Source organism: Protopterus annectens, chromosome 1.part0 (genome assembly GCF_019279795.1).
Source record: "Protopterus annectens isolate FY-2018-M chromosome 1.part0, PAN1.0, whole genome shotgun sequence".
NCBI classification, from domain to species: domain Eukaryota; kingdom Metazoa; phylum Chordata; order Ceratodontiformes; family Protopteridae; genus Protopterus; species Protopterus annectens.
In genome coordinates, this window is record NC_056725.1 from 687,568,432 (window position 1) to 687,595,401 (window position 26,970).

The following is a 26,970-nucleotide window of genomic DNA, read 5'->3' on the forward strand; positions in this document are numbered from 1 at the left end:
TTTGTCCCACTCCCTCTTAAACTGGTCTGCAAATGCCTGTAGCATGGTCTTTAATGTAGAGTTTAACCTCTCCACCAGACCATTAGCCTGGCGGTGGTAGGGGATGGTCTTTAGCTCCTTCACCCCACAATGCTTCTACAGACAATCTAGCAGGTCTGACGTGAAATTAGCACCTCTGTCAGTCAGTATTTCTTCTGGGAAACATACCATGCTGAAAATCTCTAACAAAGCATTTGCCACCTTTTCTACCTCAATGGAGAACAGAGCCACTGTCTAAGGGTATCTGGTAGCATATTCTACTACCATTAGAATATACTTCTTTCCTGTGGAACTTGGGATACTTAGAGGCACAATATCCATAGCTACCCTCTAAGATGGCTTCTCAATCACAGGCAAAGGCACCAAAGGAGCTTTGACCTTGTCTCCTGCTTTGCCTACCTTTTGGTACTGCTCACAGGTCCTGCAGTGCCCTGTTACATCCATGGAAATCCCAGGCCAATAAAATTTCTGCATAATATGTCTCTTTGTATGCTTTTTAACCATATGACCTGTGAAGGGAATATCATGGGCTTTGGCTAGAAGAGCCAGACAGTAGGCTATGGGCACTACCAACTGCTGTATTCTCTCACCTTCTAGTGTTCCTTCAGGGATCAACTCTCTATACAGTAACCCTGTGTCCCGGTATATAGATTCCCCTTTTCCTTGAGAATCAGGCACCTCCCTGGCTACCTCCCTCAAGAGTTGTAATGTAGGGTCTGAGAGGTGAGCCTGTCTCAACTTTCTATTTGTAACCGTTCCCATCTCCCCTTCCACAGGAAGTCTGGTATCCTCTGACAGTGGTGCCTCATTGTCAGCCTGGGTACTACTACTCACCTCTGCCCTTGCAGTCACTCTGTCCAAGGGAACATCAGTACCCACCAGCAGCTGTGGCTCACCCTCAGCCTCACTGTTATAGGGCAGCTCCCTCCCTGAAGTAGCCAGCTCACCAGTCTTGGCTTCAAGTGGGTGGTCTGTCTGGGTTCCCACTCCCAGGCTACTAGACCAAAAATGCTTGTCTCCAAGCCTGACTGTGTGTAACTGCATGCACACAAGGTACTGCATTATTAAAATAATTTCTTATCAGGACATCTGCAGGGATATCCTGAAACACATCTACTTTCTTGCTTTCTCTTCCAGCCTCCCAGTCAAGGTGAACCCTATCAAAAGGTATTTGGAATGGGGTGCCTCCTAAAGATCTGATTGGAGTAGACTGCACAAGCAAGTAGTGCTCCTCTTTAACCATTGCAGGCTTCACAATGGTTAGGTTAGAGGTTGTGTCTCTCTTAGCAGTGGCCTATTTCCGATCTACTAAGATAGGCTATAACTTCTTGTGGTAGCTTGGTACCCTTGTTGTTTCCAGACATCTTACTGCTGGCATTCTGTCATTTGCACTTGCTGGCTCCTCTACCTTTTGTTCCCCACCTTGCCTCCATGGACATCTATATGCTTCATGGTCCCACTGGTTACATTTAAAACATTTAACCCTTGATCCTGGCCGTGTACCTGAACTAGTGGCTTCCCATGTTACTGGCGGACTCTGTTGGAGCAGTTTAGGCTGCCCATCATGGGTTCTTTTAGACCCATGTGCAGCACTATGTAACCCTTTCCAGTGCAGTGATGCCCTACTTGTTAGGTATAGGTCTCCCTTTTTCCCCAACTCATCTGCGGTATTGCATTCTCTATTGGCCAACCAGATTCTGATGTCCTCAGGCAAAGTGCTAAAGGGCTTGTTCCCTCACCAAAAGGTCTGCAAGCCCTTCAAATGTGGTGACCTGACACACTCACCCACCTATGAAAATAAGTGCTTAACTCAGCAATATATTCACACACACTTTCATCTGTCTTGCTTTAATGCTCACAAAACTTTTTCTATAAACCTGAGGTGTTAACTTAAAACACTCTGATAAACAATTTTAACTGTATTATAATTTACGCAATCAGTATCAGCCAATTTAGAAACAGCAGTTATAGCTTTACCATGGAGTAAAGGGGTCAGGAATCATACCCAGAGCCCTTGGTCCACATTATACTGTTTAAAAACCCTTTCAAACATATGAATAAAACTATCAGAATAATCACCCTCTGTAAATTGTGCAAGAAATTTACTTACCTTTATTGTTTCCTAGTTTCAGTCATTCCTTTCCCATTACCTCCATGACCTTGGCGATGAGTCAGCATCTCCTTTTCACATTGCCTCTGCCACTCATTTAATTTGGGTTCCAGACATCTCAGTCTCTCTTCCAATTCTAATTGCAAATGTTGCAGTTCTTCTGTTGATTTTGCTTTGACCTCCAAATGCTGTAGTCTCTCTGCTGATTCTAGTTCCAAACGTTTGGCCTCCAATTCAAGTCTCTCTAACTCCAGATGGATTTTTAAGTCCGGTGAAGCAAAGCTGAACTGTCCATTGTCTGAGAGTTGTACATCACTAAGGCCAGTCTGGTTGTCCTTCTGGTTGCTGGATTGTGATGCAGCTGTACCTAAGGCTGCAATTATTTTCACTTTAGTCAGGTTGGCATACACCAGTCCTTTGGCTTGGCACATCTCAGCCAACTGGCTCCTTGTCAGCTTGTTATAATCCTCAGCTGACATCATTGCCTGCTCTCCCTGGCTAACTAAGCTAACAAAAATAAATATATAAAATTATTGTGATATGAAACTCTGAATGTTCACTGTGTGGCTGCTTGAGAGAACAACTAACTTCCTTACTGACCACTGTTTACAGGTTACAGGAGTTCAATATCCACACCACTGAATCCCAATATGTGGATATCCCACCACTGACAACCAAAATATGATGAACCACCACTGGACCAGTAATCAAGGAGCCTCAGTCCTCGCTACCAGTAACAGTGGGGGATGTACACTGAAATAATAACAAGTACACACATTATTTCATGATGCAGCTCTGCATCAAGTGCAATTTCCCTTAAGAGCACACAGAGACCACAGTCAGTCCGGGGCTGCTTTCTTACTCTTCCTCCAGATCTCCAGTAAGACTCCCCATTGGCACTACTATAGCATTGAGATCTCAGCTGAGTGACCAAGCCAAGATCTTCAGCACCCTCTCTGCCCAACCAGTGCTTTGTGTCCCTGCACAAGCAGCTGACACACACTCTGTGAGGTTTAATTTACACATACACACACTCACCCGGGAAAGGCTGGCACAGGTTTACTAGCTATGTCCCCTTCCATTCAGACTATAAGGTGGTAAACACTGCCACAGATCACTCTTTATCAGCTACTTTAGGGCCCTTAACAAAGGGTGTCAAATCTTACCATGTAATGTTAATATTGATACACAATGACCAACAGTAAGGCTAATAGTAGCTTGCTACAGATCCCCCACCATGCCCTGGGATTCCCACTCCTCATTTCTTGATACACTGGAAAATATTAGGGTTTAACTTAATACCCTAATAATGGGCAATTTTAACTACCCCACCATTAACTGGAAAAACTACTCATGTACCAACTCTTGTGCTCAACGTTTTCTGGAATTCATAAATTCCAATGCCTTGGATCAACGTATCCACACCCCCACCAGGGGCAGCAATATCCCAGACATGGTTATTACCAACATGGGTAACTGGTGCTCCACACCAGACGCCAATTCCTCGTTGGTCAGATCCGACCACAAGCTAATCATCCTAGACATCCACATCCCTCCCCCACCCTCCATTAGGGAAACCACCATAAAAAATTTCTCCAAAGCCAACTTCACACTTCTTAAGACAGAAGTGGCAAACTTCATGACACCCATGCTGACGGACAACAGAGGTAGGACTGCTGAATCCCACACAAATGCACTTTATAAGCACTTACACGAGTGCATGGATCGTGCAATCCCCAACAGAACCAATATGCTATCCTCCTAAAAAAGGAAGCCAATCTGGTGGTCCCCTACCATAAACAAACTCTACAACAGAAGAAAGAAATTGTTGCAAAAGAGAGTAAAATCCCATGATTGGAGGAACTCCCTGGTCAGCCTCGGTAAGAAGCTGAAATCCCTCATAAAATCCTCTAAAGCTAGTTACGAAAACAAAATCACCACTGACTCTAAAGACAACCACAAAGCATTCTACAGCTATGTCAAGAATCTCAATGGCCACACTCAGATCTGCTCTGAGTTACATCACAATGGCACTAAATCTACAGAACCTATTGATATTGTCAACATCCTGGCAGATAGGTTCAGTGCTAACTTTAGCCCCCTCTCATCTGCTAGAGGGCCCATCTCTATACCAGAAGAATGCAAATTTCCTGTAATCACAGCTGCACAGGTAAAAAACACGCTCTCCAAAGTCAGGAACACAGTATCCATGGGACCTGACAACATCCCAGGCTGCGATCTACATGAACTACAGAGTGAACTGGCACCCCACCTGAGTACCATGTTCAGTCATAGCCTCATCTCAGGCTATGTGCTCACTGAATGGCACACAGCAACGGTTATCCCACTCCACAAAGGGGGAGCCACCACAGACCCTGGAAACTACCGCCCCATTAGCCTGACGAGGTTGGTCTGCAAGGCTATGGAACATATCATCATGGAACTTATAAACAATTACATTGGTAATCTCCAAACTCTGGACTCCACCCAGTTCGGGTTTGTAAAAGGCAGATCATGTCTCCTAAACCTGATAGATTTCTTTGAAGCGGTCACCAAAGCCGTAGATGAGTATAAGGTGGTTCACACAGCCTATCTAGATCTTGCCAAGGCTTTCAACACCATCCTCCACCCTAGAATTATAGATAAACTCACTAAACTAGTTATAAATCCCTATGTCACAAGATGGGTTGCCAACTGGCTCACTGACAGAACCCACACTGTGAAAGTATCAGACTCCAAATCCAACTTCAGACCAGTGACAAGTGGAGTACCACAGGGTTCAGTCCTGGGTCCTCTCCTGTTTGGTATCTACTTCTCTGAAGTACAGGCTAACACAGAAGTTCTTTGGCTAATGAAGTTCACAGATGACTGCAAATTAGGAGCCATAATCAAAACTCCAAAAGATGTGGACATCCTACAAAAGGGCCTCACTGAGACAGATGCCTGGTGTCAAAGCCATGGCCTCAAGCTCAATGCCAAAAAATGCATTGTCATCTCTTTTGGTAAAAACTCTGTACCCATGAACTACCACATAGGCGGTAGTCTACTTAACACCAAAAGTGTGATAAGAGACCTTGGGACACAGGTGGACAGTAGTCTCTCCTTTGATAATCACATCACCACAGTAGTCAGGAAATCCTTCTATGTGGCACACCTCATCACAAAAGTTTTCTCATCCAGGAAAAAAGAGGTCATTGTTCCCCTCTACTCATCACTTATTAGACTCATTATAGAGTACAATGCCCCTTTTGGTATGTACCTCACAAGACATCTACAACAACTGGAAAGGCTGCAGAAATACCTCACAAAGAGGATTACTGACCTCAAACAGATGCTCTATGCAGACTGTCTCAAAAAAACTTCAGCTTTACTCCATTGCATATCACCTCCTCAGAGGCGATCTCTGCCTAATACATAAAGCTATGTCAAACCCAGAGCTTTTGGACATGCTCCACTTAAAGAAATCACAATCCCTCTGACCTACACGCTCTAGAGACCTAAACCTTGTCACCACAATAAACAGAACATGCTGAAGGGATAGATTCCTGTCCCAGAGACTTCCCATACTCTGGAATAAACTACCTATCTATATCAAACAAAGCTCCTCCTTAGCACTCTTCAAGAAAAATCTTGATGAGTGGATGGGATTTATGAAATTCACCCCAGGGATCACTTCTGTGGCTCTGCTCGACAGTGGCACAGGAAAATAATTTTCTTGGGTGGCAAAAGCCAGAGTACCTTTTGGCTAGGCTTATATAGGCCCTAGGGCCAATAGCCTAGTACCTACCTATGAACCTATTAGGAGTGGCCCACATAGTGTCACCAAATAAATATGAAAGTACTCTCAAAACTTAAATATCTCTATACAGATCAGCCCTAATAAAAGGTTTAAATATATTTAATAATAAACAATAAAAGAACAAGACAATACTAAATATATATTCACAGTGACATCAGAGTTAAAAACCACAGGAACCATTTAAAATAACATTTCAGTACAGGCTCCACAAATAAAGAAAAACATGTAAACTAAGCTTTACTATATTCCCGACAGTATCGTAGAGAGTTATACTGTTCCTTAGAAACTTACTTCATTAGAGCAAGGCAGATGTGTAATGAATGGGTCTTCTTGTTGCTAGGACCATGACAGAATGCAGAATGCTCTGTATCACTGAGAGACTTTTCAAATTAATATTTCAAATATTATTGCTGGGATAGCTTGCAGAATGACATCACTTTTTGTCATCTGACTTCTGCTTCGAGGGTGAAGCCCCCAATGCTGGAAGCTGGCAGTATTTAGCATCTCTCTGTAATAATACATAGAGCAATTACATTCCCCCACATTTCAAGACCAGTAATTAGTTCACCCTAAAGATAATACAAAAAGTTTCCCAGCACAGACTCTGTCTCTCTAACTGCATTGAAAACTGAAAGATACCATTTTTTACTGTGCAGCCTTTAAAGTAATTTAAGTTCAGCTATTTTTCTAAAGTTTGTTGGACTGAAGTTAAACCTCCAGTTTCCTCTGTTATCATATACATTTAAACAGTTAACAATAGTGCATGTATGTTTCCGTTCTCTTCCAGTAGGGCACACTGTGGATACATTTTAGATGCATACACTGTATACAATACCTTTTCAACATGTCTGAACAAACCAGTTTGATATACATATGACATACAGTTCTAATAGTTTTGACATAAGCATCTTATATAAATCATGTTTGATCAATTGTTTTTCCCCTGCATTTCCCCTAGGGACCTCGCCTGGGTGGACACATACACCTAAAAAAAGTCACCTAACTCATCCATTATTTGTTCAGGCAGTATAACTGCTCTGCTGCCTCGACCCCCTTTTGGAAAGTTGGACCAGGAGTCTTCCAGAGGAACTGAAGAATTGTTTTTCCCCTGCATTTCCCCTTGGGACCTCGCCTGGGTGGACACATACACCTAACCAAAGTCACCTAACTTATCCATTATTTGTTCAGGCAGTATAACTGCTCTGCTGCCTCAACCCCCTTTTGGAAAGTTGGACCAGGAGTCTCCCAGAGGAACTGAAGAATTGTTTTTCCCCTGCATTTCCCCTTGGGACATCGCCTGGTTGGACACATACACCTAACCAAAGTCACCTAACTCATCCATTATTTGTTCAGGCAGTATAACTGCTCTGCTGCCTCAACCCCCTTTTGGAAAGTTGGACCAGGAGTCTCCCAGAGGAACTGAAGAATTGTTTTTCCCATGCATTTCCCCTTGGGACCTCGCCTGGGTGGACACATACACCTAACCAAAGTCATCTAACTCATCCATTATTTGTTCAGGCAGTATAACTGCTCTGCTGCCTCGACCCCCTTTTGGAAAGTTGGACCAGGAGTCTCCCAGAGGAACTGAAGAATTGTTTTTCCCCTGCATTTCCCCTTGGGACCTCGCCTGGGTGGACACATACACCTAACCAAAGTCACCTAACTCATCCATTATTTGTTCAGGCAGTATAACTGCTCTGCTGCCTCGACCCCCTTTTGGAAAGTTGGACCAGGAGTCTCCCAGAGGAACTGAAGAAGTATGTGTACCTGCTGCTACTTAAGCTTCTGTAATTTCTAACTCTTGCTTGTTATCTGTGTAAGCTATCTCCCTGCCAGGGCAGCCAGCAGCCTAAACCCCTCTCATTTCTCCCTCTCTATTCTCACTCACATCTAATTCCCTGAGTTACACTAGATCTTCCTTATTTCAATCCTAGTTTAGTCCACAGAATTCCCTAGTGGGCCTAGTGCACTTCTGCATTTGGCCACTAGAGGGCGTCCCCTCCCCACTGTTATTGCTTTTGCTTTACTCACTTCTTGCTTTTTCTCAGCTTTTACTCTCATTTCTCACTTTCTCTCCCATATCTTATAACCCTCTCTACCTATTATATACATATATATATTACATCCAGAACCCCTACTTACCCTGCTACAACTTACTCTCCTGTAATCTATGCTCCACTGATTGGCTCTCGATCTTCTCCTGGTTTCTTCCCGCTCCGTTCGCCCTTCGGGCTCACTCCGCTCCCCTACCCTGCCCCCAAATCTCACCCGCCCCCAGCACCTCTAGCTATATCCCTCTTGTTACCACACCCACTTCATCTCTACACCAATCAACCTCTAACACCCTAGACACACCCTATACCACCCAATTACCTTCTTATAACCACACCCTCTTCTATTCTACATTATCAGCCTCAATTCCAAACTCTCACTCAGATAATTGATCTTCTTTCCTCCTCTAACACCTACTCCAACAACCCCACCCCCTCCACCCTACCTACTACATACTCCCCACTATCTTTCAGGCTTTTACCACCGTAACCTTGTATAATAATCTTTATAAACATATACAGAACAATTACAACACTATACCACCAAGCAACCTTAATCAACATGCTCTTAAAACCTTCATCCATCTCTATATTTTACTACTACTACTTCTTAAACTTTCATATCTTCACTACCTCACCCAACCCTGTACCTCCTACCATACACAATTCTATCACATAACTAACCATCTTAGTTCCCCTCTCTCACATTCACACTCATCTATTTCTCCCCATCTTTACCCAGTAAAACACCTCCTATCCTTCTCATACAAACTGTTCACCTCTCAGAAAAACTCCATCCCCATAGCAACCAGGAACCCCTTCACAATCACAATAAAACCAAATCCTTTTATTAAACTGCTAAATTACCTCTCTAATCCAATCTGTCATCTGATTACCAGTCTTTTATCAGGTGATATCCATCTCAACCCAGGCCCCTCCACCTCCACCTCCACACGCAAGCCTATATTACTTACTTCTTTAAACTCCCAAAGCATAGTCAACAAAGTCGCAACCCTCCATGCCTGGCTCATGCATAACAAACCTGACATCCTATCTATCTCAGAAACATGGCTAAAACCCTCTATAAAAGACTCTGAAATAGTTCCACCTAACTATGCTATCATTAGAAAAGACAGGTCCCACAAAAAAGGTGGTGGAGTAGCTCTCCTATATTCATCTTCCTTACTAATTACTCCCTACAACAAACCTATTCCACAATTTAACAACGCTGAATTACTCCTAACTCTCCTACAAGTTAATAAGCACAAACACATATGTCTAGCATCCCTCTACATCCCCCCAGGGGAAAATATTTCCACACTTGAAGATATCTTCTCCTGGCACTCTAACAACATCAGTAATGAAACCATAATCTTAGGAGATGTAAATATTAACTGGGCCTCCATCCAGTCACCAACTAACCCCCTTAACATCAACCTATATAACTTTTCCCAGCTAATCAACACTGTTACACTTCCATCAAAAAACCTCTCTTGTGGCAGTATTCTAGATTGGATTCTAGTGTCACATTCCCACAATTTTTCAGACAGTGGAACGCTTCCCGACCCTCTAAGTGATCATATGCCCATCTTCACTCACCAACTCCCCTGTATCTTATACCGCACCCACAATTATATTACTACCCGCAACCACAAAAACTTCAACCCAACAACCTTTTTAAATTCCCTAAAAGCAATTAACTGGAACAATCTAAGGACACTATCCTTAGAAGATGCAGTTGCTCAATTCAACTCAACATTCTTAGAAATACTAGATTCCCAAGCCCCTCTGAGAACAAAGAGAATAAAAACTAATTCTGCCCCCTGGCTAACCAAAAACACACTATCAACCATGAGCCTTAGAGATAAAGCCTGGGGACTATATCAGAAAAACAAGACCCCTGAATACCATATTGAGTACAAAACCCTTCGAAATAAAGTAAAAAAGCTTATTATCTCGGATAGACAAAAATACTTCTTTACACTCCAAAACAATAATAAAACAAATCCTCAAAAATTTTGGAAAGGAATCTCTACCCTCCTTAATCCCAGTAAACCACACACCCCTACCCCAGACCCTAATGCCCCAGATTTAGACTTAGCTACTCAATTCAACTCCTTTTTCATTGAATCTATTAGCAAACTAACTTCCTCATTCCTTAGCCCCACCTCACTATCTAATACACCCCCACCCTCTACTGCTAACATTCCACCCTTCACTACCACTCCTTCCTCATTCCCATCTACTCACTGTCTATCCTCCACCTCTTCTCCTACTCCAACTTCCATATCATCCTTACCATCCTCTAATTCTCTCTCTCCCCACTCAGCTCTATTCTCACTAAAACCTATACCCACTTCTACTATAAAGAAACTCCTTCAGAAATTGAAGCCATGTACTAACGCACCTGATAACATTCCCTCTTACTTCCTAAGTATAGCTGCTGAAGCAATTGCCTATCCTATAAGCATTCTAATCAACTGCTCCATCCATGAATGTACAGTGCCCCAACTCCGGAAACAAGCCTTTATCATTCCTCTGCATAAAGGTGGCAATAACTGTAACGTCAACAACTTCCGACCCATTGCTATCCTGTCCCCCATTTCTAAACTTCTAGAAAAGTGTGTCCAACTTCAACTCTTACCACATCTCTTAGATAACAACCTTCTAACCCCTACTCAACACGGTTTTAGGCCAAATCATAGCACTATGACAGCCCTCCTCTCCTATCTTGAGACTGTTAATAAAGCACGTGACTCTGGCCAAATTGTCTCTACCCTACTACTTGACCTCTCTAAGGCCTTCGACACTATCTCACACAGCCTGCTCTTAACTAAACTTTCAAAACTTAACCTTTCTCCCTCCTCCGTGAACTGGTTCTCCAGCTATTTATCAAACAGATTCCAAGCTGTAAAATGGAAAAAGGCCACTTCATCTTTTCTTAGTACCCCCACCAGAGTTCCCCAAGGCTCCATTCTGGGTTCCCTTCTTTTCAATATATTTATAAATGATTTCCGCAAATCCATTCCATTCTCTAACATCATCCAATATGCAGATGATTCTACCATTATCTGCTCTGCCACATCTTCCTCTATGCTCCAAAAGCTTACACAAGAAGCTTTTTCAATTACTGAACATTGGATGAAAATAAACCACCTAGCACTCAATGCCTCCAAAACTAAACTAATGGTATTTACCCCCTCAAAAACTACTCCTTTCGATATGAACACATTCTTGATTACTAGTCAAAATAATTCATCCCTGGAACTGGTGTCTGAAACCAAGTTACTTGGTGTCCAAATTGACAACCAGCTTAATTTCAACTCCCATATTCAACTAAATATTAAAAAAAAACATCAAAAACTAGGCATGCTCTATCGTCAGAATCAGTACCTCACAAGCTCCTCTAAAATCACTCTCTCTTCTTCCTTTCTTATCCCCTCCCTTCTCTACGGAGCACCACTGCTAACTAATCTTCAGTCCTCTCTAAAAAAACAACTTTCCTCTTGCTACAACAAAATCTCGAAGTTCGCCAATGGCCACAGGTCCTCCACCCACCACTGTTCCTCTCTCCAAAAACTAAATTGGCTTGAACTACCAAATCAACTCAACTATACTCAGCTAACTTTAACCCACAAGCTCATTCTCAACCCATCTCTCTGTCCCTCCCTGTCTTCTGCCTTCAAGATGCACCTACCCGATAGAGTTTTAAGGTCAAACAATCAAAACCTACTAGAAGTACATAAACCAACTCGTCCCCCAGGCAAAAACTTACTATCCTTTAACCTAGCTCATCTCTGGAACTCACTCCCACCATGCATTCGCACCACTTCCAATCATTACATGTTCAAAAAATCTCTTCATATGTATCTAAGGTCCCAATGGGAATGCTCTTGCTCCCACCCCTCATAAAAATATGGTATTTACATCTTCTTCCACACTCATGTTACCTGACTGTACCTTATAAAGCTTATGTTCCTTACAAAATAACTACTCTGTATGTGTAAAGTAATATCACTTTTCACAGCATAAATACTTCACATTATCATTCACTAGATTGTATTGTTTGAAAGTTTCCTGAATTTTGAACTCAAATGTTTGTATCTTTTACAATTGTATTATTTTTATTAGCAGTCTATTGTTTGTACCTAGTTTGTTTGTTTCTTGGAGCTTTTCTCCCCAGGACTCCATTGAAAACGGGCTCTTTTTGGCCCAATGGACTATCCTGGTAAACCAACTGCAAATAAATAAAAATAAATAAATGTTGATATTCAAAAATATATAATTATTTACAACATTTCAGATAGCTGTGCTGGCATTATCTCCTTTTATCACAGTGGAATTAAGTGATGTGCTGCTTCTCCAAATTCATGCATGTAGACTAATACACTTAAATATAGGTATAGATCAGAAATGCTAAAAAAAAAACATGCATCCATGATGGAGGCAAGCTCCTCCCCCTCATATATAATATTTGTAATTACATATTGAGCCTTTTATAACCAAGGTCCTGTTGCCTTTTTGCACCTTGTTAGTCCTCATAACCCAATGTCTATGTAACCCTGCATATCCCAAAAAGGATTATTTCATTCCCTCTATCTTACCTAGGGCACTTAGTCAAGATTTAGGAACTATGCATCCACTATCCATTAAAAGGGTAATCAGCATAGTTTATACCTGCTGAATCTCAGTTTCAGTGATTCACAGAGTTTAGAAGGCCTGGATAATCAATGGTCTTCAACCATCATCCATCCTCCCCTAGGTAGTGCCCAGGCAGTGGATCTAAGCAATTTTACCCATCCTTAGGTGTCATGTATTTGTAAATTATAAATTATTACTTGGCATAAGTCCAGGAAACCATTAATGACCCTAGCCCAAATTCCAAATTGCCTCAGAGCAATGCTCAAGGTCACACATTAGTCAAACACATACTGATGGAATCAAACCCTGTAGTTCAGATAGTAGCTGCTTAATAACCCATAGCCTTAATCATCTTTGTCAGCTACCAGACTAAAGCATAAAACCCTGATGGGACTTGAGAACTCACAACCTTTCCACTTAAAGTGTGCAAAGCACTTCATATACAGGTTAACCTTAATGGGTTAGCTGACAGCAGCTGCTCACTCCTAGACCCCATACATTTCTGCTCTGGCAATAGAGCTGCGTAACTAATCCCAGATGTCTAGGGTTGCAGTTCAAACCTCATCCCCCTATACTATGAAATTGGCTTACAACGTGGTTCCTGCAGATCTGAGAGATCTTGGGTCACCATATTTCAATTAACCTATTTTCATCTGACAGAAATGGCCTGTTGCTGCTTTTGAATCTGAAATATCTGTAAGATGCCCTTTTACTTACCTTATACAAATCCAATTCCAAATGCAGAGAATGAAAAACCTATTTAGGGAGGCTTGTTAAAATTCCTAATAAGAAGTTTAATATTTTTAATATTTTTTTCATGTTAACTGCACTTCTGATTACGTATTTGCTTGCTATCTCTTTAAGCTGTTTTTCTATGTCATTTTTTAATGTGAACAATGTTTGTGTTGAACAACTTGAATTAATAAACTGATTCATTCTCCAAAGCAGAGCAGAAAATACGTAAGGATCTTACTAATCAACAGTATCATATATAGAGTGAGTAACTGGTAAAATTTAGTACATAATGATACAGTCAGTCCACATAGGTTAAGTTTAACTCATTCTCTCCAGTACAGCTTTTTTTCAGTGTGTACATTTAACTCCCAGTGGGTGTGGCTTGAGACTTTAAAAAAATAAAGGTATCACCGTACAGTTCAAACAAATATTCATATTTCTGGGACCATAAGTGTTACTAGCAAAACTGTAAATAGCAAACTATTCAGGATAAATTAATCTTTACGTTAATGGCATTCATTCAGTTTAATGCTCTAAACTGGATTTTATAAGCCAAAATAAAGGCAGTGAATATTAATTTTGTAATGGTGTATAAACACTCAAGCAAGACACATACTGCCAGCAGGATTTTCTTCATACAGCTGAGGCTATGCAGTTCTGTCTGTGTTACCTGAATGTTGAAATATTTAGCGAAATATGAAAATTATTAGAAGACAAATAAACAGTATACAAATAATATTCAATAATACTTTAACTGTATTAGACAGAGATCAACTATCAATGCAGTTGTGTTTGCCAACATGTATGCTTTAAGATAGAATCTTCTGATATCTTGCATGTAGCATGGGTTTGGAATTATTAATACAAATATGAGCAAACAATATTTGCCGCCTAGAGGAGCAGTAGGAGTTAACTGTAGAAATGCCTGGTGATGTACTTGGCTATAATGAGATAAGAAAGATCCGGTTAGAGTGCATTTAGAGAAGGGCAAAGAAATATACAAGCCAACATATGTATAAAATATCTTGCAATCATACATAAAATTATATAAGCATATACTCAGATATGCATATAAAATATCACTTCAGAAGGCTGAAAATTTTTTTCTTAAATAAATAAACATACTCAGAGATATTTATATGAAAGAAGCCTGCATAAAATGTTACATTATAAAACTAAGAAAAGTTTATTAAAAGTATACAGGATTGTAAGTTACCTACCCATTGTTATGGTAGCAGTTGCAGGTAGATTCAGTAAAGAAATGCTCTTTAACTGCATCTTAAAAGCCTTTAAAGGTTTCTAGATTTTTGATCAGTGAAAGAATTGATGAGACTATATTATACCAGAATTAACTGGAAGCAACTGAAATGAGACTGAAACAAAAGTCTTTATCTGTTAATTACCCAAACTCATGCTGAGCGGGTCTCCTTTATGGGCTGGGTCTTGTGTACTTTTCAGAATGAATTCTCCAAACACTGTAGTTCATTTAATAAGGCTTTATTAGATGTCTACAATATCCAGATACTGTCTTCATTAACAGTGCTAACAATAACAGTCTGTAAAAATGCTGGAATGCTGGCTAGTAGTAACAGTGCTGCTAAATATATCCAAAGTTTCAGCACATTATTCTGATTGTCCTGAATGATGTAAACTGAAACAGTCTTTATTTGACCTGTTTTCTGTACTCAGGCTTGAGTGCCTGTATTGTAGCTTCCTTTCTGAAATGCTGGATATTTAATCTTTTCTGTATGTTATCTGTATGTCAGGTCGAAATAACTGACTGACTTCCCTAACTGTATCGGAAGTATATTTTAATAATACCAAAACCCTGTAATGCTTTACAGGCCTCCTTAACCTTGGTTTTCGGGCCTTGTCTTACATGTTCTTTATTTAACATTCCATTAAGGAACATTCTGTAGCTGGCAAGATTGTATCTTTCCCCTGAGAAAAGAACATTCTGTATTTCTGTATTTTCTGCACATTTTATGCTTATCTTTCCTTTCTAATAAACTGTCTTTCTCTGAAACTGAATGCATATGTGTCTGGCTCCATATTTCAGGCCTTATTCTACCTAAATGTACAATAATGAATTTACTGAGAATCTGCATAATGCCTAATAACTACTTTAACATGGAGGTCTCTAATCTAACAGTCAGTGGGCAGATTGTTCAAGGTAGCAGGTTTCCATCTAGAGAAGCCTCCAGCCTGTGTAAATCTACACTCAAATATGCATTGAAAAAAAACTGAAATCAGACTTGTACTTATGAGTATGTCAATTACCTTTGCACTAGGTATGAACAAAAATATTTAATCATTTGTATCCTTTGCAGACCTCAATTTGAGATGAAACCACAACAGCCTACAATATAATATTCTCATGATATCTCAGCCAAAAATGAACTCCTGGTGAAGTGCAATAACTTCTAAATCTATAACAAACTTAATTCAGAGATGAGTCCACAGCAAAGTGCAGTCAGTTTCTTTTCTAAACCCACTGTAAACTATAGCTATTTAGTAGCAGAATATCAGCAGGCTTAGACCAAACCACCACTCTCGTGTTACTGAAATGTTTTCCACAGCTTCATACAAGCCATTTGTAATGAAACCAAGCACCGATGATTAAAGGATTATATTCCCAACCAAACCTCGAAGAGTGAAGTCATATTTCTTACCAACACAAGTTGTCGTTTGTGAGTCAAACTGAAATCCTGAAGGGCATAGACAATGGAAACTTCCCTGTGTGTTTTCACATGCTCCATTGGTGCAGGGATGGGGGGTCTGACGGCACTCATTAATATCTGCAGATACACAAGGATGAAAATAAACCACAGTTTTTTCTTATGACTTTAGTGTTAAACAGCTTGAAATTGTTAAATTATTCATTACAATTTTAGCACTGAAATTAGCAATGATCAGTTCTGATTGTATTTTGTTTTTTAAATATTTCTAGATAATATTTATTTTACTGATTTCCAGGACATAACAGATAATGCAGACTTCATCTAACATCTGTTGAAAGTAACTTTGCCTATCTATAAATTTCCTTACACCCACATGCCAGATTTAAATGTGTAAATTTATTTATTTATTTTTATTTTACATTTGTTGACCGGGATAGTCCGACTGGATATATGTCCATTTTCAGTGGAAGCCCGGGGAGAAAAGCTCCAAGATAATAATACACATTGAACATTTAGTAAATGCTAGTTTCAAGCAGATTACAGACATAAGCAATGCCAGCATTTAGCACATATAGTACTAACGTATTATAAAACACTTTACAAAACATACAAAACATAACATTATTTTTAAAGTTATATATACATAAGATTACATTCAGGTTTAAGACACATTGAGGAGCAGTTATACAACTGACCCTTCCTGAAATGGTGTGGTAGAAAAAAGTTAGAAGCAGTTGAAGGTAAGGCACCTAAGTAATATAGAGGTCACTAGTCGGGGTTAGTGCAAGGACATAACCAATGAGGTTTGAAGTATTTCTTGAGTTTGTTCTTGAATCTAGTTAATGAGGGTTCTAGGGTCAAGTCAGCTGGGAGTCTATTCCATGTTTTTCCAACAGAGTTGTCAAACAGAGAGTTCCCAGCTGAGTAGGTGGATTTGTATGTTTGAACTAGGAGTCTAGTAGATGATCGCAGTGGCCAGGTGCTGGTGTAGGGGCTGACAATATTTTTTAGTGCAGGTGTATTTTCTGGTTGGTAAAGGACTTGATGTGCCACTATTAGCTGGTTGAACTGCAGTAGGCTAGGCAGTTCAAGCCATCCTAGGTGTTTTAGGTTGTGACAGTGGTGTGTCCGGTAGGCTGTGCCAATAGCAAATCTGGCAATGTGGTTATAGCAGGATGATAGTTTATTAATATCCGTTTTGTTTAAGATGGAGAATAGAGGTGAGGCATACAGAAGAGCTGATAGTAGATGTGAGTGGGCAATTGCAGTTCTAGCAAGTGGGGCAAGGAAAGGTTTGATTCTGTAAAGAGAGACATGTTTTTTATTAATGTTTTTGATAGTTTGATTGATATGCACATCAAACATCACGTTGTTATCAACTATGACACTCAGTAGTTTAGTTTGGGCTTCTGGGGAGATGATAGTACCATTGTTAGTGGTTATGTTGAAGGATGGCAGAGGGGTGTCCTGCGTAAGGGGGAGAAGAGGAGCAGATTAGTTTTGTTGGGGTTTAGGATTAGATGTCGGTTGGAGAGCCATTTTTCCACTGTATTGAAGGTATTTTGGGTTAATGTGAATAAAGTAGCTGGTGAGGTGTCAGAACAAATCAAGGTGGAGTCATCCTCATATTGAATGCAGATAGCATTTGGGATGACTGAATGAAGGTCATTGATAAAGATAGAGAAAAGAAGGGGTAATAGTATCAAGCCCTGGGGGACTCCTAATGTGATGGGTAGGTGAGATGATAGCTTGTCCTGCCAAAGGACTGCCTGTTGCCTACGCTGCAGGTAGGACTGAAACCATTGGAGTGCATGGTTATTTAAGGAGAAGGCCATTGACTAGGTAGCCACAGCACAAAGATAATGCAAGCACAATACAACTGCCAGAATACAGTTAATTTGTTTATGGGGCTGATACAAAGGGTTAAGCAGGTAATAAATAAAATAAAACCAGCTATAATAGAAATGTGTTGTTTGTGAGCATCTACACAATTGCTTTATTTCAACCTGTTTGATAAATTGTATCTTGTCTTGCCCTGTATCTTGCCTCAATGATGACAATAATACCAGATCTTACAAATAAGTCATCATACTTGTGAAAGAGAAATATTTATTTGTATTATCTGAAAATGTTGTCTTAATTCATTTATAGATAACATTATGTCAATGTAGCTCACAATATACGAATGAAAAATATTTCTTTGTATTATCTGAAAATGTCTTCATTCATTTATGAATAACATTATGTCATTGTAGCTCATAATGTATAACTGTATCATAATTAGTCTGTGCAGATCTAATCTTGTATCTTCTGTATGACTCTTACCTGCTTAACCCTTTGTATCAACCCCATAAACAAATTAACTATGTATTCTGGCAGTTGTATTGCGCTTGCATTATCTTTGTGTTGTGGCTACCTAGTCAATGGCTAAAAAAGGTCCTTGAACTAGTCTGCCTATGCAGTTAAAAAAACAAATATGCAAACAACCAAACTAACAAGCAAACCAATACATAAATAAATAAAATAATACATGCCTTTAGTATTATAAAAAGGCCAGCTACAGAGTGATGTGCTGATGTACATGTCTGGAGCAAGAAAAGATGAGCACAAGTACAAATAAAGTCCCCGTCTGGAAGTGCACAGTGGGTTTATTCCAGAACTGTAAAGTTACAGACATGTTTGTGTTAGCTTTGTAACAAAGAATCATAGAAGGAGGGAAGTCACTTTAGTCCACTGCAGGATGGATGGACAAGTAGCAGCATTAGGACCATTATTGCTTGTTTGGCCTGCCAAGAAGTACACAGGGCCTAGATATAGTGCTGTGTACTTCTTGGCAGACCAGACAAGCAATAATGGTCCTAATGCTGCTACTTGTCCATCCAGCCACCACCAGTGGCAGTCCTGCAGTGGACCAAAGCGCCTGCCAAGAAGTACACAGCACTATATGTAGACCCTGTTTTTGTGTGTGTTGGGAAAATGCAGGAACAGCAATGGCCTTGTTCTAGTTGTACACCCATTACCTGCTGTGTTACTGGAGAATGCAGCTATGGAACTTCACAAACAGTTTTCATCATGAACTAACACATAATAAGACTGTCTATTAAGTAATTTCATAAGTACTATAGTTAACTTCTCTGATCTGTAAACTGTGACTTATTTGTGTTATGCTTCTCTAAGTGAAATCGCTACATTCTGGCCTCCATTTTATCCACTGTTGTTATTCTCTGTAAATTAAATATTCAGGCTTATATTACTGTTATATACTACATTGCTTATTAACTCATTGATTAATAATTTGGTAAAAGGAATGTTCATGTTGGCCATGCCAGGCTCACTTTCAGGTGAGGCCAGGGGTATATTTTCACTTTCCTCCTCAATATTTTATTCAACAATAAACTTGTAATCTATTATGCTGGCCAGAGTTTTCAGCTACTTTTGCTGTGTTTGAGCACTTTCAATTACCTATTAAAGTGTTTGAGCTGTTGAAGGTGCTGATCATTCATTCCACAGTATAATACCTGATATTTTGGCAATAAGGTCTACTGATTAAAGCTGTCAAATAATTATTGGCACCCTCATAAGATTCATAAATAAGGAAATAAAAGAACAGCAACTAAAATGCAGGTACTTTGAATGCATTTGATGTGAAAATCAAATTCTTGGGTAAACAGTCCAAAATATTGGTCAGATTTTACTAGTAATGAAATTAAATTTGTAACAGCCCAATCTCAGCAACCAATAACCATTACCCTCTCACTACCTGAGTACCTAACTATCTCCAGTACTGTCTTTGTATAAAAATGTCTGTTCTGAAAGCAGATAAAAGAGTGGTACTTTTCCGTTATCGGGGCAACAGCTCTAATGAGCTGTTGGAAGGTTAGCACACGCGGTCGCACAGATCACTTTGCTGCTGCTGATGTGAGAACAGCCCTCAGTTTTTACTTGAAATTGTGGACAAAAAAAGGAGTAAGGACATTTTTGCAGCTAGTTTGCATTTGCATTTCCATTTGCATTGTAAAAGAGAAAGTCCCTTACTCTTACACGGCATCAGTGAAGGTAACCGTTTTAGAGGGACATCAGCAAAAGGAGCGTGCTTATCATACCATACGAAAACACTGCGAAGGCTAGTATCGCCAAGAAGCACTGCATCTGATTCACACTAGCAAACTCCGTCTTACACCGGCCATCTCATGCGCACTTTTACAAGACTGACAGTAGGGCATACCAGTCAACATGATTTCAGTGATAACAGCAGAACTGTATACGAGCGCACTTCTTTGAAGCGATTAAACATGCAATCACTGATGACAGCAGAAATAATTAACTGAAAACCTGTACTGCTGTTTGTGATCTACTAATAAATTTTCAGGTTCTCAAATATTAACTTCAAAATGGTAATTCTAAAAGTACATTTACGGGGGAAAGGTTACATACATGTAGACATTTACTGGAATGTAGACATTCCAGTAAAGTTTGGCAATACACAAAAATATAGTATTTATCTTTCACACTGTCAACACTGCCCGTGGGGGAGCACTGCCCACTCCTCCCTTATGGCAATTGTCTACAGTTGTGTATTATTTTTAATTAAAAAATATTGGAATAGTTAAACTGGTTTAATGAAAGGTCAATACACAATATATTTTCTCTACTTATATAAAATCATTGCGACCTCATGCTAACCTTCCAACAGCTCATTACAGCTGTTGCCCCTCTAATGGAAAGTAGCAAAAGAGCTTTATTTCTCTATATGAATGTAAATGGGATTTGTAGTTCAAATAAAAGTTTTGTAAGTTCTCTGAAACTACGTGAAAGACTTATGCGTAGTGGAGAAGCTCATTATAAAATGAAATAGTTTTAATTCTAAATCTAGTGAGATACTACAGAAATGTAAATCTGAGACTTGTAAGAGAAAGCTTATCAAGAGAGTGACTAAATGTGCAGCTAACTTCAACGAAGGTACGCCCATCCACGCATGTCTCCATGCAGAAGACGCTTTAGCTGAGAATCGAACCGGACAGCGTGTTACTGTGAGGCGACAACGTTGAGAAACAGGAATGAATGGGGAAAAATACTGGACAAGTATATAGAAGTTATCGCAAAATAACTTCACAGTTAAGCATTCTTCAAATAATAGTTTAACAGTAGAAGCAGCAAATACATCTGTCAAGGTTTTAAAACTAATCCCAAATTGGAGGTTGGTGTAATGGTTAAGGTGCTTACCTTAGAAACACAAGGTGCAGGGTTTGATTCTCACATGGGGCAACTGGTTAGGCTTAAAATGGCCCATCAACGCAGTTAGCCTAGTACAAATCTATGAACTAAATTAAGTGATAATGTAGCACTGTACACATAACAGGGGCTTCTCTATATCTTATCCCAAACATATATATATATATATATATATATATATATATATATATCTGGCCACCAAGTCCCAACATCTGCATATCTTCTGCTATATAATCCCCACTAACTCATCACATGCACACAGCTTCAGCTCTGGCTTGTCTCACACTAATCTCTTTCTCTCTTCTTATTCAAGGCTGTCCTTTCTACTACACCATGATATATCACTTTCTCTCTCTTTTCTTTATCTCACACTTGTATCAGCCTGACCTGGGCACCCAGTAACCATTATCCCCTCACTACCTGCGTACCTATTTCCACCAATGTCTTTGTATAAAAATGTCCTTTACAGTACCTGTATTGTACAGTGCAGCCATCAATACTGTCTTTGAATAACTTGGTATAGAAGTTTCACTTTAATGTGTTAGTACCAGAGTGTGACTGCAAAACTGTCTTTATGTAAATTTTATAACACAGTCACTTTGATGTATATGTATTGCACAATACAACTCATTTATTGTTAAACTGATGATATGTCCCTTCTATAACCATATCAATGCTTTTGCTTTAATAGATGTTCTGCAGATTGCCATAATATCATTGTATATGTAACCATGGAGCTTTTTTTCCCCAGGCCTCTTCTGAAAAGGGGTTTTAATTCCCAGATAGACTTTCCCTATAAATAAAAATATATAAATAAATAAATAAATACAACAAATAAATAAATAAAAGGCATAGTCCTACTAGTGTGGGAGGCAAGCAAGGATACTGTGTGCTTTGAATGTCTTGGGACACAGCATATTGATTCTGGTAAGGCAAGAAACATGTCATGCTTGTCACATCTGTTACATAACAGTGTTTAAAACACAGAAGAATAAATCTTTTCAGCAGTGTGCCACTATAATGAATGAAACGGCACGCAGAGAATAAGTAATAATAAGAATAAAGAACAGTGACAAGTTTTGAATATTACTCTTAACAACTTAGGAAGTTGATACAATAACATGTTTTGCATTGGCATACGTTTTCTGAGGGGTTTGAAGTCTGAAACTCAAATGGCTGGCATTAAGTGACTTAAATCCTCAATGATTTGCCAGCAAAGCAAATTTTTTTTTACGAAGAACAGACCAAAAATACAAGGCAAAGATCTGGACAGTTGAGAGGTATGCAATGAACCAATCTTATATTGAAAATGTAAGCAGGAAAACATTCAGCAATAATGGGAGTTGCTATATGAAAGCAGATGATAAGGAATAGAAGTAAATACAGAACCTGAGAGTGCTGCAAGTTAACATTTCAAGATTTTGGGTGTGAAACTCAGTTAACTGAAATTCATTCAAACTGATGAGAACTAAAGCATTTACATTCTGTAACTGAATTTCTAGAAAAAAGTGTTTACTAAACATGAAGATAAACTTAAATAAGAGATGTGTATGTTTAAAATACATACAAAAATGTACTTGTACCAGCAGATAGCAATTCTAGATTTTTTTTTTTTGGACAGAACAATTGTAATATTAATTAATGTAATATTAATGCAGATTTAACAAGTACTGTGCTTATTCCAGAAAGCCTACAGACATCAACATACTTGAGCAAGTACTGATGTTCTGCAGCTCTGCATACTAAGCAAATTAAACATTGGACTGGCAAAAAAAAAAACAATATAATAATGTAACAAGCTGATTAATGTAATTTACATTTTGGCTTAAAATAACCGAGTCTAGGTTTATGCAACACTGTTTCAGAAGACTAACTTCTAAGGTTATAATTGGGGGGTGGGGCTGCAGTCATAGTTCCTCTGTAAGACATAGTACTGTAAATACTGCATAAAGTTCAGCCTTGAGTCTCCAGAAGGAAAATGTAAGCCAGCTGATATGTTTTGTGGCTTGGCATGGCTTGGGATGTGAACTAAGAAGCAAAATGTGTGGCAAGTTTCAAGCAAGCAGGGAATTATTATTATATGTACCTAAACACCAGAAGGAATTATCTTAAAACTTGGAATAGACTGCATGTGTGCTATGCGATGCTAGTTCTTGGCAAAAAAATAACAAACACTCCCTGTTTTAACATGTATGATATTCCAACATGCCATTAGCTGATGATGATCTATTATCAGTAGTGTATAATCTGCATATTTTATGCAGGAATTTTTCGTGCAATCATTAGATCATGCCATAGGTTACCTACAGAGGAAAGGAGGAGGCAAAAGTTAGTGAGACTTTGGAAACCAAACTTTGATGGAATTTTTTTAAAATAAAAAAATCATCCCTCAAGTGGAATTCAAAAGCAGTAAGACAGTATTTCACCAGTTCAACATTTCAGTCTAATTTGCTAACTTTGAAGGGCTGGGTAAAGAACCAGATTGCCAAGTAAAACTAGATGGCATTCTTGTTCTTTCCATTAACAAATGTTCTCTCTCCTAACTGGATGAGTAGGGTTCTGAATGTCTTGGCTAGACAAGAAAAGCAAATCTTAAGATTATGAGAAATACCTGTCCTTGTGCTACAGGGGTAAGTAAACAGTGTTTAGTGCCACTGTTTATCACAGGTGTAGGTACATGTTTCTACAGGTATATGCATTATCTGTACTAGCAAACATGAAAATCCCTTCGCTGATCTAAGAAACTTTCAATACTTTTCACAAATGTTGGTGAGATGCAGATGCATGTCTGACTTGTCTTTGCTATGTCTGAAAGCAGAAATGAAGGTGAAACAGTACCATTAGAAGCTGAATAAGGACAAGTAGCCAAATGGAAAAGTGATGAAAGTGGAGATAAAACCGTTTGGGACTACAGTTATGGCCCTAAGTGAATTCCAGCAGGTACTGAGAGATGGCTGGGACCCAAGCAATTGACAACACAGATAATTTAGTTCTTAATGTGAAGCCATTTCAACAGATGCTTTATGTGGGTGAAACTCATTGAGTTCAGCACAAAAATCCATTACAAGAAAGAAAAGATTAGCATAAATGAATACATTGTACATTTATTGGCACTTATGGAAGAAAAGGAGCATGCCCTCATGAAAAGGCATCCAGAGTAGATGTAGGATATTAGGTGGCTGTGAGTTGACCTAGATGGCTGAGGAAAGGTAGCCTGAAGTTTGCCAACAAGTTTCAAGTATAAAGACATGACCCAGTCTTTAGAACCAATAAAATAAAAGTATTCCATTTGTCACATTTGACCACAAACAGGTACTCATTTCAGCTGATTGACACCTCCAGCTGCTTCTGCAGTTAAATCCTATTGACTGCTTCTAGTCATCAAATATTGCCTGTTCAAATTTGCATTACTAATGCCAAAACCATGCTACTTACAAAGTATTATAAGATTTCATTTTAAAGCTTGCACAATGGCAAACCTACCTGTGTTGATATTTGACCTCAGCCTAGTGCAGGTAAAGAGCTATTATTTTGTTGTTCATATAATATTTATTTATATTGTCACAAATTTCATGTTTTTCTAAATATTTCAACAACAAAGTAGCACAGACAGAACTCCTTAGCCTCATATGAAACTCTCAACTGCATGAGCAAAATGCTGCTGACAGTATGCATGTAACTTGATTAGTTGCTGTGATATTATAAAATGTTTACAAAATATTACAATCTTAATAGTTACTATGTTTACTGTGACTTCTAAAATCCAGTTTAATACTTGGAAGCTAAAGAACACTATTTCTATAAAAATAGTTTGTGCTGAAGAGTTTGCCATGTACACTTCTTTAGTAACCCCTATAATTCCAAAGATATGAACATTGTTTAAAATGTGAGGACATAATTTTATTCTAGTGCAAACCCCCAGAGCTCCAGAGTTCCACTGGAGGGAATGAGTTAAGAATCAGAATAAGAGTCCCAGGCACTTGTAGACCACTGTCTGGCAGCTAGGATCTCGGGTGCCTTGTAGGACGCACAGGCTGCCAAATAACTCAGGCTTGACATGTTCAGGAGAGGCATGACAGTCATGTGAAGAGCATGGAACTGCCACATCTTGCCCAGGCACAGTAGCTGAGTTTGAGTAAGATAAGTACAGCAGCAGCCATTGAGAGGGAATCGGAGCATAGATTAAGGTTTTCATGCAGAAATCAAGAATAGTATTTAGGTACAGGTTTAGGGATCAGGAAGGCAGAGTTTAAGGTTAGGGAGCAGACGGAGAGTTTAGGATTAGGGGGCAATTGGGAACTTTAATTTTAGGGAGGCAGAGGGGTGTTTTAGGTTTAGGGAGTGGGGAAGTTTTAGATTTAGGGTTTGGGAAAAACTGAGGAATTTAGATTTAGGGACTGGAAGGTGAGTTTTAGGTTTTAGAAGCAAGACGGGAATTTAGGGTTAGGGAGCAGGAGGGGAGTGCTATGATTTAGGGATCTAATAGGGCTATACAGCAGTGGGATTGGATGGTGTGAAGGCTAAGTAATTAAGAAAGATTGGGGTAGTGAGAGTTAGCATAGCAGTGTGCAAATGTTTAAAAAGCTACTAGCATGCCAACACTTACAGCAGACCTCTCTAATCTGCTTGTTTTGGATATGTGAAACAACACAAATTAGATGTCAGCATCACACCATCCAATCCTACTGCTGTATAACCCTATTAGCTGTTCAGTTGTTCATGGTCTCTTCATCTTTTTCTTGGAAATTGTATATGTTTGGCCTAGGGGAAGGAGGGGTAAGTGGAGTAAAAACATTTGCAAATCAGGTGCATTTAATTATGCAATTATAAAAATACTATAGCAAAATGGAAAACTAAGATTTGTTTACTTTGTTGGAAGCCAGAATGCTGCCATTTTTGTTTTGGCAACTAGGCAGATTTCTTTTTCACCTAAAGGTGATAAAAAATATTAAGAATTTACAGCTGAATAGAATATGTTTTTTAATTCTTCAATTCTCTCAGTGCAAATAGATACATTATTATTAAAAGTGTATTAGGAGTATACTGTATCTTGTTCATTCACAACAGTTTAAATATGTTACTTAACCATGAAAGAACACATGCTAAACCTTGAAAATATGTATAGGGTAAGGAAATCATATATCATTAGTTGCATAAGCTGACTTGCTCTATTTTTACTGTAATTATTTAATGTGAAGTTACTTGATATTTAAATTTATTAAAACACATAGAAACAAAAATGGCCTGGATTGCAAGACAAATATATTTGGGTGGGAAAACTGTTTAAAATATATTAACTGCTTATTCACTTTCATTGCATTGGGAGGATGCATCAAATGTTGGAATGAATGGACAAAGAAGAGGACACTTAGCAATGAAAAAATTAGTGATGTGGATGTAAAGGAGGACAATGTTTCTTACTGGACACACAAGTGTGTGTGTCATATATATATATATATATATATATATATATATATATATATATATATATATATATATAAACCAGTGAACACCAAAAATCACAATAATCCCATAAAAGACCCACTCAGAAACTCAAGGATGTCATTGGTATGGTAGTCAAGAAAAGCTGGCATATGTTATTTTATACCTGATAAAAACAGGCATTTCAGTGTTCTGCAACATTTTGAGGCAGTTTCCAGTCTTTTCAGGATACAAAATTAA

At 39.0% G+C, this 26,970-nt stretch overlaps 1 protein-coding gene across 1 annotated transcript in view; it reads right to left on the minus strand.

The window, feature by feature from the left end:
* Positions 1 to 26,970, minus strand: part of LOC122793921 (latent-transforming growth factor beta-binding protein 4-like) — a 2,484,519-nt gene that overhangs the window by 890,745 nt on the left and 1,566,804 nt on the right. Inside the window, exon 17 of the mRNA XM_044062009.1 lies at positions 16,048 to 16,173. Within this exon, the coding sequence (XP_043917944.1) occupies positions 16,048 to 16,173 (126 nt within the window). The remainder of the gene's footprint in view (positions 1 to 16,047; positions 16,174 to 26,970) is intronic.